This window comes from Camponotus vicinus, unplaced genomic scaffold (assembly GCF_025532165.1).
Source record: "Camponotus vicinus isolate PSW18456_S1 unplaced genomic scaffold, iyCamVici1.0 SCAF_9, whole genome shotgun sequence".
Classification (NCBI taxonomy): Eukaryota; Metazoa; Arthropoda; class Insecta; order Hymenoptera; family Formicidae; genus Camponotus; species Camponotus vicinus.
The window spans coordinates 10,504,043-10,517,535 of NW_028141981.1; the positions used below are offsets into that span (position 1 = coordinate 10,504,043).

The following is a 13,493-nucleotide window of genomic DNA, read 5'->3' on the forward strand; positions in this document are numbered from 1 at the left end:
TACGTATGTTTTATCGATGTGTAAAGGTGCAATTTCACGTGCTGCTAAAATAAGCAATTAAAGCGACAAATTTGTCGCACGTATTCCAGTGGCTATAATTTTGTAGTTTGAACTGATTCAACTACAAAGAGAGAAAAAGTGTTATCGCTCAATTGCTATGTGAAACGCTACTGCCGCGCTGTGTGATTGTGTGTACTAGTGTACTACCAAGAAAGACATAACCTGTGACATAACCTTGCAGACAGAACCGAGAATTCTTAAAGAATCCATGAAGATGCAAAGATGAATCTATTCGAGGAAGATGAACATGAAGAAAATAAAAAAAATGCAAAATCTGTCTTAACTGATTACACAAATAACGCAAAATCTGTCTCAACTTTCAATTTTGTCGCTGCTACCCTTTTCATGTACAAAAATTACCGTTGTAATAGTTCAGCGACAAAAGTTGTCACGTGATTATTTTTGTCGCTCGAACAATCGGTTTCAGCGACTCGTGAAAAGGCGCCTTAAGACACTCTGGTACACATTGGTTGTTATACCAGAAGGACGCCAAAAATCGCCTAATGGCGTACAGGTAGGGAACCAGGACAACGAGGGTACTATTTAACGAACTAACTGATCCAGAAAAAAAAAATAGACAGAACATAATGGTCCATATTCTGAATCCTCTTTTATCGATAAAAGTGCCTCTAAAAGTGGCTTACAGCCAATCAGAAGGCTTATAAGCCACTTTTATCAATAAAAGAGGATTCAGAATATGGACCAATGAGTGTATTGAAATGGGAAAAAGTGATTTGAGTGCCTATATAATAATCATAATTGGACTAAAATGGTTGAAGGCACATTAAATATTAAAAAAAATAAAAAAAAACGTACACATCAACGTACATCCCCCCTCTTTCGATCCTTAAACCACTATTACATGAACCCGAATGTTGAGAGATTGGATTGATTGTTCGATGAAAAATATGTTTTTCGAAAATAAATTGTTCAAAACTGGATTCTCATCTTATATAAATTTTATAGAATGGGGATTGTATAATACCTTATATACAATAAAATACAAATATATATAAACATTTTGTTATAACTATATATGTACAGGATACATATAAAATATATACATATAGTTTATAATGGCAAATATGATTGCACACTAAACACAAGTGTTGTTCTATTCTTTTTAATATTTATCATTTAATGTTCACAGTGGCGGACAATAAATACAAACAAGATGTTGAAAAATAATTTTAACACACAGTGATGTGTGATGGTTCATATATTTGTTTTCATATGTTTTCCCAAATATTTAAATCACACTGGATAAAAGGGCTCTCATAATAATAAAGTAGGAAGAACGCATCTTAACATAATTTAGTATTTTTTTCCATTGCATTTTATAAAATGTTTACATGGGAAAGTATTTACAAAAATATGAGTAGGGCGCGATGAAGTGTAGAAGACGGAAAAAAGAATAAACAATTTAATTGAGAGTACCCCGACATTGAGGAGCTCCGCAAAGGCAAGGGATTTTGTCATCTTCCAATGGGAATTTATAATCGTATGTAATTTCTTCATTAACTCCTATTGGTTGTTTACTGTAGATTACAATCTTCTTTTGGCTTTCAATCGTGATTACTTTTGCGTAACAATTTGGCTAAAAGAAATAAAAATTTGGTAACTATAACAAAGTACACGTCACAGATTTTGCCTCTCTCACTCTAAGATTAATTAATATTGGATTTTGGTCATTTTTTTCGACCGAGTCATCAACTCGTACTTTAATTTTTCCACCATATTTCTTTTTTATATAATAAATGTATTTATTATATCGCAGTCGCAAGTCATTCAAGAATATAAAAATAGATAATCGTAAATAACTCACATTGCAACTGTGATTTATGAACCTCGCCAAATTACCACATTTTGTCGCATCAATAATTGTATCTAAATCGATGCGGAAGAGGTAAGAACTACCAATTCCAGTAGCTTCGTATTGGGCTTCCCGCAAGTCAGCGACAACTGGTCTAACCATTTGTCCTACATATTCTATAACCATTTCATCGGCCGCAATTGGTTCCATGGCAAACAAGCCCCAATCGTGAATACCAGACTTGGCAAACTTTAATTGTTTTTTGCGGAACTGAAACACAAAATATGTATATTAGAATAAATGGATTATATAAATTTTAGATATTGAGAATATATACAGGGTGAGGAAAAAGTATGGAAAGCCCTAAATCTTTCGAAAACAATTCATCTTTCGAACTATGCATTTTAGAAACAAATGTTTTAGACAAAAATTGTAGGGTTTCAAGTAATGCATTACATAGCAACATCAGTATGACCTTGAAGAGTGTTGTCAAGGTCACATAAAAATCACTTTGAATTATTTAAATGGAACCCTCTATTTTTCATTACATATTCTTGTAGCTTACCTTGAGAGCTTTCCAAAACACTATAAGTTAAGTACTATTAAGTTATTTTTCATTAAGTACTTTCCAAGTTCCATGAGGCTTGAAATAATTTCTTAATTTTACATAAAATATCTAAGTAAAATATTCATTTTTCGATTACCTTACCTTAATACTTTTATGTACAAAATAATGAGGAATGAATTGGTGTAAAAAAAACACATAGTTGTTTTTGAGAAAAAATATGTAATTTTTAATTGCAAATTACATATTTTTTCTTCGAAATAATTATGTGTTTTCTTTACACAAGAACTTCATGAAAAATATGGGGTTCCATTTAAAAAATTCAAAGTGATTTTTATGTGACCTTGACAACACTTCAAGGTCATACTAATGTTGCTATGTAATGCGTTACTTGAAACCCTACAACTTTTGTCTAAAACATTTGTTTCTAAAATGCAGTTTTCGAAAAATTTAGAGGTTTCCATACTTTTTCCTCAACCTGTATGTATACATTTTACCTTTAATTGATTAAATTTAAGAAGATCACTATCCGTATCAATTCCGAAAGCTGTCAGTAATCGTCGTTGATTACTTCTTGCTTCACGTGACAGCGCCTGCATTTTACCGGTCAATGCTTTAGAATTATTCTTTGGACCGTTCATTACGCTATCTCCTCCGATATAAGAGTTAGTACTGTCTTCCACATCATTACTGCGTTGTATACTTTGAGCATAGTGGTGCTGCAAGAACGAATTGTGATTATTCTGCAATTTAAATTTGATTACTTATACAGGGTGTCCCTGAATGGTCTGTACAAACTCTGTGAATAAGTTCCAGGGACCTAAACAAGCAGAAAATATCCCATAAACATGGGGTCGGAAACGCTTGCTTCTGGAGTTACGACGGTTCGAAGTTTTCCTGCAATAGCTGGAGAAATTATCACGTCAAATCGCATAGATGCATTGCATAGGTTACAAAACTGTGTTTAAAAACATGAATGAATCAAATTATTCATTTGATGAACTGGCGGATATCCATCTGGTGTATGGCCGTGCCGGTGGAAATGGACAGTTCGCCAGACAATGCGGCGACGTGCGCAGGCTTCCTTGGAATCTAACGGAGGCCATTTCGAGCATTTGTTATAGCAAGTGTACTGTCCTGTTATGTCCGTGGCAAAACCGAGGAAATAAATAAACACAGTTTTGTAACACCTATGCGATTTGACGTGATAATTTCTCCAGCTATTGCAGGAAAACTTCGAACCGTCGTAACTCCAGAAGCAAGCGTTTCCGACCCCATGTTTATGGGACATTTTCTGCTTGTTTAGGTCTCTGGAACTTATTCACAAAGTTTGTACAGACCATTCAGGGACACCCTGTATAACTTCTATAAATAAAAGAAAGCTGTATAATATAAAACAATATTATATATTGAAATATATGTAAAAATTTTAAATTTAATAAAAAATGTTTTATTTAAAAAAAAAAAATATATATATATATATATAAAATATATATATATATTAAATATCTGGATTTTTACTTTGTGTTTAGCCTTTTCTCTGATATCGACTTTGTAATATCCTTCTGTTCTAGCACTTCCACTTGCATGTAATCGAAGCTCATCTCGTTTCCTCTTTTTCGCGGGACTCGGTATATCTGTTGGTGGATGATCAACCCAATGCGTATCATTCAACCAGTAACCTTGGGTATCATCTGCTAATAGAGCCTCGTAACTTCTTCTCAAGTATTCCGCATCTTCCGCGTCTATGCCTCTTGTTAAAAACTCATACAAAATAGCCATTTCTGATATAAGATCTCTTTCTTTGTACGTGACTTTCGATTCCAAAATTTGCTTAGGTAACTTATCGAATATATAATCATTCTGGATATTTTCCTTCTCTCCCTCGTGATTCTGATGACTACTGTGCACTTTTGTATATTTCTTGGATTTTTGTTTCTCCACTTTATGAATCTTGTCCTTTGATTTCGATAATTTAACAATTTTCGGATGTTTTACTTTCGCCGAGGCTGGCGGTACACGTATCACCGGTTCTACGGGTTCTGGTTGTGCAGGTGGCAATGAATACGAATGTTCCATATACACTTGTGAAGCTTGAGAACCAGGTGAACTTGGTGTCTGTTGTCCATTTAATCGAAGCTCCGCCTCTGCTTGATATCTATATAAAATATTTTGTCGTTATTACAGAGCGATAATCTTACAATATACATTATATACATTATATTATACATTATATTACACAGCAAGAAAAAATTATTACTTAAAAATTTATGTTAAATTGATCACTGACCTTAATCTTCTGATTTCTAAACTTTCTTCTTCCGAATCCGTTGTAGGAATCTCACTGAACATTTCAATTTTTTCGTTTTCTTTCAAAATAGGTTCGTCATTGATGTATTTCGCCGACATTGTCTGCAGCGCTCTGATAATATTAGGTTGTATAGAACCCGGACTTGTATGACGTATGATATTATCTCGTCCAGCTAGAGTCATCAAGGCTTCCGCAGCCGAATTCTCCATCTTTTGCATATCCGGTAGTACTTCTTCCTTTATCGGCGTTATTCCCGGTGCTGGTTTCGCTTCAACCTGTGATTCTTTCTCCTCAGTGACTCTCGATACATCCTTCGCTTCCAAAGTTTCGCATACATCAACGAACGGCTTTTCTTGCGTAGTAGGCAATTTCTCAGAAATTCTTTCTTCTTCTTTGACATTTTCGTATTTCGCAGGAGAAGATAATGAGGTAATTAGATTGTCATTATCGATCTGAGGGAACTCGTTCGAATTTTGATCTTTAATTTTGATATCTGGTATTGGCGTTTCTCTACCAGTTGGCGTGGGGCAATCTAATGACTTTTGAATTGCGAATTCCATCAATATATCAGGATCCTCACTATTACAAGCCAAAGGTCTGTGATCAGACATGCGGCTGTCTGTATCTTGCTAAAAAAAAAAATAAACCAATTTTAATTGTGTGTGTGTGTGTGTGTGTGTGATGCAATTGTTATTTTTTTAAATCTTCACGCTCATGTATATATTATACATACTTCATCCTCAAAGCAAGCTTCTTCATCAGAACTTTCATTTGAACTATCGGAAGATTCACTAGAACTGATTTCTTCACTGCTGCTTTCGAGAGACGAGGACGAAGATGATGTCGAGGAAGAGACGCTCGGAAGAGAAATCATCGCTTTTTTTGTTTTTTGTGCTGGTAGTACATCCAGATCACTGTCGCTTTCGATCGTTTCCATGTCAGCATGACCCGATTGTCGGCTATCTTCATCCTGCGGTAATGGACTCGGAGCTTTGATCTTACGCTACAGATAAAAAGAAATAACAAACATGTAATAATCAATCAGAAGAGAAAATGAAATATAAAAAATATGAAATATAAAATCATCTTACCCTAAACGAAGGCATCTTTGGCATGCTAGCTCTAATACCCAAACCAAATCCATCATAATTGAGTCCTAACGGTGTTGCTTGCTCTAATAAAGACGATAATCCTTGTGTTTTTACATCTTCTTTCGTCGTACTATGGACGATAGCATTCTCGCCAACACCGTGAGTTTGGCTCTTCTCCGACTTCTTTTCATCCCACCATACCTCGAATAATTTGAATGCTGTATTTTCTATCATTTTCTTATTAAAGTCCTTTTTTAGAATTTGTTTCAATTCATTCACTACTCTGCTCAGAACTCCATTGATTGTAGGACCCTAAACAGAAATACCTTAAATATTTTTCTAAGGAAAAATGCTTTTACATAAAAAAAACTATGAAATTTACAGATTCAATCTTATATCAATGCAATGCAATAATCTTGCCTGTGGATCTTTTGTGATGCTATAATTTGCCATAGCATGCAACCGCGATTGAAAAGAAGAATAATAATTTGCCCCTTGATTTCCAACTGTTGCTGAGAAAGAAGCTGTAGTAGGTTGATAATGACTCTGCAAGTAAGTTGCTCCATAAGGATAAGGATATTGAGCTGGTCGTGGCCAATTATAAACATCATTAGAGGGGTAATGAGTTAGGTTTCCTGGATAACCAGCTGCTGGATATAATTGACTCGAAGGTTCAGTTTGTGCTACCTGTAAATTATATACCTATTATTATCTACAAATTATATATAAGAAGATATTTATATATAAAATGAGATTTATATATAAGATTTATATATAAAATGTAGAAATATATATAATTAATGTAATATATAAACTTACTTCTTCAATCTTTTCATCTCCTGAACTCAAAGGACTCAAAGACATTCTGTCGTCATCAGGTGGTGGAGGTGGAGGTGGTTCTTTAGGTGGTTCTGGTTCATTGTCATCAGGTGCTGGACTATAACTTCCTAACAACGCCTCATCTTCACTGGAACTTATAACACTACCCAAATCTTCATCCACAGAAAACTGACTAATGCTATTCTCGTGAACTTTTCTTCGTTCCTTATTTCTTTCTACCATTTTCTCAAAACATTGCTTATAAATTTCTTGTGATAGGAAGGGACTGGGTGGCTCTGATAACATTTCATTGTCATCTTGTAAAGACTTTTTGTCATCTTCGGAATCGCTACCAAATTGTAAAAATGGAGGCGCCATTCCACCTGCTTTATCCTTTAGTAACATAGCAATTCTGGTATCTAAATCTAATGTTTTGCGAGTTTCAATAGGAGAATCACGCGACGCATTTTTCATCACAATCTGATTCTCCTTTTCCTTTTTAGGAGTATGGTGCAGTTTTGCATTGGAAGTCTTATTACTAATCTGTGTTATATTAGAACTAGCACTGTCCAAATTTGTCGCGTGCTGTTGAATTGGCCAAACGGATGCCGAAGGTGTATATCCCGCTGTCCCAGAGTTGCTACTCCACCAGACATTTGAATTTTGTTGGACTGGTATATTTTGTGATACATTTTGTGGTATGCTAGCTAAGTAGCTATTTGGAGGTTGATGATGATAATTGCCATAATAAAAATCATAATTTGTGGCAGGAGTAGAGTTTTGAGAATAATTATTAGAATAATTCAGTTCACTGGGCGCTGTTCCATAACCCAAGTCACTACCTGTGCTACCACTTGGTGTAGGATAATCCCTGTATTTGTTATACCTCGAATTTTCTACATATGGCTCTCTGTTTTTGTCTACAGTTAGAACAGCTTTTTTATTACTTCTAAAGTCTTCCCTCTCCTCGGGTAAAACCTTGTCCACTGGCGTTTGATGTTTTTCTTGCTCAATCTCAGGCTTTACCACTTCTTTCTCTACCTTCTTTTCCGGTTTTTTCTCTGTAGTCAACTCCTCAAACATTTTCTTACACTCTTCCCCAAAGGGATCCAAAAAAACCCTCAACACTTTTCCCATCACAGATGTATTATTCAACTTTTCCACACATGCCTTCGATGCCTTGGTCGATTCAAACACTACTCTTGCTATACCAAGATGTTTATTGGTTATTGGATGATAATAAATAATAAGTTCCTCTATGGAACCAAATTTTTGAACCATGTTTGTCAAAAATGTTTTATCGATATTATCATTTAAATGGCAAAACGTTACTTCCAGAGGAGGAGGTTCTCCACAATAATTTGAATCAATTTTAAATCTAGGTACAGGTAAATCAAGTTGTTCAAGTCTGGTCCAGATCCTCGTCAATTGCGATCTGGGATCTCGAGGCTGAACCTGCGGATACGTCGGATCTCCTGGAACAGTTCCATCATATCTACACAGTTTTGTTGCACCCTTAACTAAAAATGGATCGACCAATAATTTGTAATTCCTTTGTTTTTGAGTCACTTGTGGCACAGCTGTATCTTTCTGCGTGTGTGTTACGTGACTATGGCTATGTTTTGAAGGCGGTTGGCTCGAGTTTTGCGGCGTACTCTGAGAACTGCCATGAGAATGGCGATGACGATGCGAATGCGCGTGTGAATGTCCATGTCCGTGACCATGTCTCTCCATGCCGTTCATTGCCTCCAAGCATCATCCATTCATGTGAACTTCTGTTGTAAACGTTTAACCAAGTTTTAAACAATATCAATATTACAATAAATGTATGTTAATTTGTGCGGCTCAAAATTTATTCACATCCTTCGAATAAGGAGTAAGTTGTGATTATCAACACATAAACAAATTACATACATCCTTATAAAATGAAATGCAAATCGGCGTAACACAATTTTCGTACATCACTATCTTCCGTGTATCACTTAGAAATAATTAACTTTAGTTACAAAAATAGCGAATTTGTTGTCAGTATTAAATGTTCGATATATTTTGATTATATCAACAATCAGCGTGATTAGACGATCCGATTATTCAATAACCATAAAATTATCACGTTATTATTAGAGGTGACTAATTTTACAAGCCATCAACGAGTATTCTTAATGATTTCTTCCTCTTTTCCTGTTTCTCACTGTACGCGTATAATTGCGTTAAAAATAACAATCGCGCGTAATTTTGACAACTTCGTAGATTGTTGCACGAAAATGCACTTCTCATCAAGAAAATGCAAAGCAGTTCTTACTATCGGATCGATATGATTCCCGAGTGGCGTTATCGATACGGCATCTTTAATTAGATTCGAAAACGCATCTCAATCACAGACTTACGATGCGGTCCCTCCGGTTTCGCTCGTACGGTCGTTTTATCGCGCGCGAGAGCGGACAGTACGTCGTTCTCTCAACAACACATAACCTCAAAAGCGCTTCTCGACTTTTTTTTTAAACCAAGTTATCGTCGCGACAATGATCCATTGAAAACGTCTCTCGCCTAGTAGGATCCTCCGTTTAAAGCATCCATCCTTCGATCGCGAGCTACGCCGAACTAGCGAGAGAATCTCACTCTCTCGTTGTTCCTCTTTTCCTCTCCGTCTTCCTTTCTCCTCGCCACTCCTTCTCACTCTTGCCCTCTCTCTCTCTCTCTCTCTCTCTCTCTCCGTCTTCCACTAGAACCTTTAGACTAGACCCTTATTCAGTTACGTTGCGGTTTTTTTTTTCTACCAGCGATAGCGCGGACCGCGCGAGCGAGGCCAGCGTCTTTGTTTAGTTATCGAACCTCTCGACCGTCTGCGTCGGAACCATTGACAGCTCTGCGGCAAGAAACGTGCCGACAAGTCTCGCGTGTGCACTCGACGACACGCACGATGTTCTCGGCTGTCGACTCTTGGCGCTGACGAGCACGAGTGAATAACAGTGAACGTATTTGCGAGCGTATTTGCGCACGCGAGCTGCACTGCGCATTCTCCTACGCCGTGAAAATTTACGAAAAGGCGAATATAACAGCGCGGCAGTTCGAGGCAAACATTACGCGAGTGCGGTTTCTTCTGTATCGCAATTTTATTACATCGCGAAAGATCATTCCTTTATTTTTTCAAACTCGATCATTTTCTCTCTTTATCTTTCTTAACCTTTCTGATTATAATTACTATTAAATGTTTTGATTCGTTCAGCCTTTTTATGCGTATGTATACGTATACGCACTGTATACTTTAATGGTCAATGCGCGATGTCCACGTGCCTGCTTCGCGACGTCATATGGTTTCGAATTCCGCGGCGAAGAATATCGGATGTTGTGTGCAATGTTGCACTTTGCGGATCACGCCATCGTCAAAATAATTGGCAGAGAGATATTTCACGGATACGTGAAACCGTTTCATCTTGGTTATTTCAAGAATTATTGACGAGTTCTTTTTTTTCGTTTATAAATTCTTGAGTAAAATTTGATGGAATCCAGGCTTCGTGTATCCCGCTTTTATTTTCTGGATCTGGCGTCGTCGGAGAACATGAGTCGCACATCTCTCGCCTCTCTGCTTCCATGAGCGCGCGAGAGTATTTGATAAGATTTCGCGGAAATGTGGGCATTGTGCCAATGCATGCAATCTATAAATACGATTAGTTATAACGTAAAACTGAAAGAAATGTGTGTGTGTGAAGAGAGAGAAATATGTTCAACTGTGTCGTATTCATTAGAATGAGTTCTAAGAAAAAGCTCGGAAATAACGCGAATTTTATCTATGAAAAATGTAGGAGAAAATAAGCGCATATGTATTTACATATACATATATATTCTTTTACAATAGCGCGCGAATTTGTATTCGTATAAACGATATGCATATATAAATTTTGTCTTTCCCACGTTATTATGTTATATTGTATCAAAGCATCTCTTTCCTTTTCTTTTTATAGTCAAACTCGCATTTATTTCTAAACACATTTAAATTATAAATATTGTCACGTACAGGGTGTCCCTGAATGGTCTGTACAAACTTTGTGAATAAGTTCCAGGGACCTAAACAAGCAGAAAATGTCCCATAAACATGGGGCGGAAACGCTTGCTTCTGGAGTTACGACGGTTCGAAGTTTTCCTGCAATAGCTGGAGAAATTATCACGTCAAATCGCATAGGTGTTACAAAACTGTGTTTATTTATTTCCTGTAGCAACTCTTCACCAGCGGATCGTAGACGGCTGCGACATCATTCGTAACACACCTGGTATTTTCCAACGGGTTCGCCAGACAATGCGGCGACGTGCGCAAGCTTCCTTGGAATCTAACGGAGGCCATTTCGAGCATTTGCTATAGCAAGTGTACTGTCCCGTTATGTCCGTGGCAAAACCGAGGAAATAAATAAGCACAGTTTTGTAACACCTATGCGATTTGACGTGATAATTTCTCCAGCTATTGCAGGAAAACTTCGAACCGTCGTAACTCCAGAAGTAAGCGTTTCCGACCCCATGTTTATGGGACATTTTCTGCTTGTTTAGGTCCCTGGAACTTATTCACAAAGTTTGTACAGACCATTCAGGGACACCTTGTATAATAGAACATGGACTATGGCTGCGGTCAAAGAGACGCTGAGTATGCTTTGAAGCATTTGATTGACCAATCAGATTAAAGAAATCTTTACTCCTTTTACCCTGATCACTGAAATACAGGGTGGCCGATTTATTTGAAGACATTGAAATATCTTAAAAACTAAGCCCAGCAAACAAAAATGTTTCAGACAAAAGTTGTATGGTTTCGAGGGGGACATAAGATGGTACCATTGGTTTGACCTTGAAGAGTTATTTGAAGGTCACATGAAGGTCACCTTCAATTTCTTAAATGGAACCTACTATTTGTCATTGCATATTCTTGTAGCTTATCTCGAGAGCTTTCCAAAACACTATAATTAAGTACCTTTTCGTTAAGTACTTTTTGAGTTATGAGGCTTGAAATAATTTCTTAATTTTACATAAACCGTAAAATATTTTGTAAAATATGCATTTTTCGATTATCTTACCTTAATACTTTTATGTACAAAATAATGAGAGGAATCAATTGGTGTAAAGAAAACACATAGTTGTTTTTAAGAAAAAATATGGAATTGTTAATTGCAAATTCCATATTTTTTCTTAAAAACAACTATGTGTTTTCTTTACACCAATCGATTCCTCTCATTATTTTGTACATAAAAGTATTAAGGTAAGATAATCGAAAAATGAATATTTTACAAGATATTTTACGGTTTATGTAAAATTAAGAAATTATTTCAAGCCTCATAACTCAAAAAGTACTTAACGAAAAGGTACTTAATTATAGTGTTTTGGAAAGCTCTCGAGATAAGCTACAAGAATATGCAATGACAAATAGTAGGTTCCATTTAAGAAATTGAAGGTGACCTTCATGTGACCTTCAAATAACTCTTCAAGGTCAAACCAATGGTACCATCTTATGTCACCCTCGAAACCATACAACTTTTGTTTGAAACATTTTTGTTTGCTGGGTTTAGTTTTTGAGATATTTCAATGTCTTCAGATAAATCGGCCACCCTGTATATACTAACTGGAATGAGCGCTGGCGTACAAAACCATTGTCTTCGTGCGTGACGAGAGAGAGGTCCCAAGTTCCTCGGTTATCTTTGTCTAACTTACATTGTGGTCAAGAGTGGGGAGGATAGCATACATTTCAAGCAAAAAATCATAACATCAGAACACTGAAATATACACAGACTTCTATAATACACTAGACTGCTAACGTCTGTATAAAATGACTCGAAAAAGTGATGCAAGGTGCACAGACTTTTATAATACACTAGACTGCTAACAGATACAGGCGGACATGATGCACAGGTGTGCACGTGACACCATATTTCGTGTGGGCATATTATATAGGGTGTCCAAAATGTTATTTTATGATTGTAAAAGGATTGTACTATGGTCCATATTCTGAACCCTCTTTTATCGATAAAAGTGCCTCTAAAAATGGCTTACAGCCAATCAGAAGGCTTATAAGCCACTTTTAAAGGCACTTTTATCAATAAAAGAAGATTCAGAATATGAACCTATGACAACATCGACAATACGAACTGAACACCCAGTATAATTTGCCCACACGAAATATGGCTGCCATCCCCACCACCATTTGCACCTTGCATCACTTTTTCGAGTCATTTTATACAGATGTTAGCAGTCTAGTGTATTATAGAAGTCTGTGGCAAGGTGCAAATGATGGTGGGGATGGCAGCCATATTTCGTGTGGGCAAATTATACTGGGTGTTCAGTTCGTATTGTCGATGTTGTCAGATAAGTCTGTGGTACAATCCTCTTACAATCATAAAATAACATTTTGGACATCCTATATAATATGCCCACACGAAATATGGCGTCACGTGCACACCTGTGCATCATGTCCGCTTGTATCTGTTAGCAGTCTAGTGTATTATAGAAGTCTGTGGAAATATATAAGTTACAGTGTAGCTAATAAAGACTAATAATTTTGATTCAGACTGTATTAAACAAGGACAGAGCGATACGAGAGACACCTTGACATGCTCTCTTTCGTCACGCACCGACAGGCCCAGCGCTCATTCCAGTTAGTATATATTTCAGTGACCCTGATTGATCAATCAAACGCTTCAAAGTATCTTCAGCGTCCTCCCCTGGCGAAAATAAATATCGGAGCGTAAGTCGAATGTAAGGAAAGAGTAAGGGCCTCCGCACAAGGTGTTCCGTATCGCATTACGTTACGTTAAGTATAGATCGTAAATTTAACTCCGTACGTAAAATTAAACTTCAGTC

General features: G+C 36.6%; 1 protein-coding gene across 1 annotated transcript; it reads right to left on the reverse strand.

Moving 5' to 3' along the window:
- Positions 1-1,235: 1,235 nt before the first annotated feature.
- On the reverse strand, positions 1,236-10,262 carry Set1 (SET domain containing 1). Its single transcript, XM_083109116.1, has 10 exons — positions 9,047-10,262; positions 6,660-8,434; positions 6,261-6,527; positions 5,841-6,152; positions 5,483-5,752; positions 4,729-5,378; positions 3,960-4,596; positions 2,936-3,157; positions 1,886-2,143; positions 1,236-1,657 (listed from the first exon to the last, which is right to left on the reverse strand). The coding sequence occupies exons 2-10, from the start codon at positions 8,400-8,402 to the stop codon at positions 1,484-1,486; spliced, it is 4,533 nt and encodes a 1,510-aa protein (XP_082965242.1). The 5' UTR covers positions 8,403-8,434; positions 9,047-10,262; the 3' UTR covers positions 1,236-1,483.
- Positions 10,263-13,493: the final 3,231 nt, after the last annotated feature.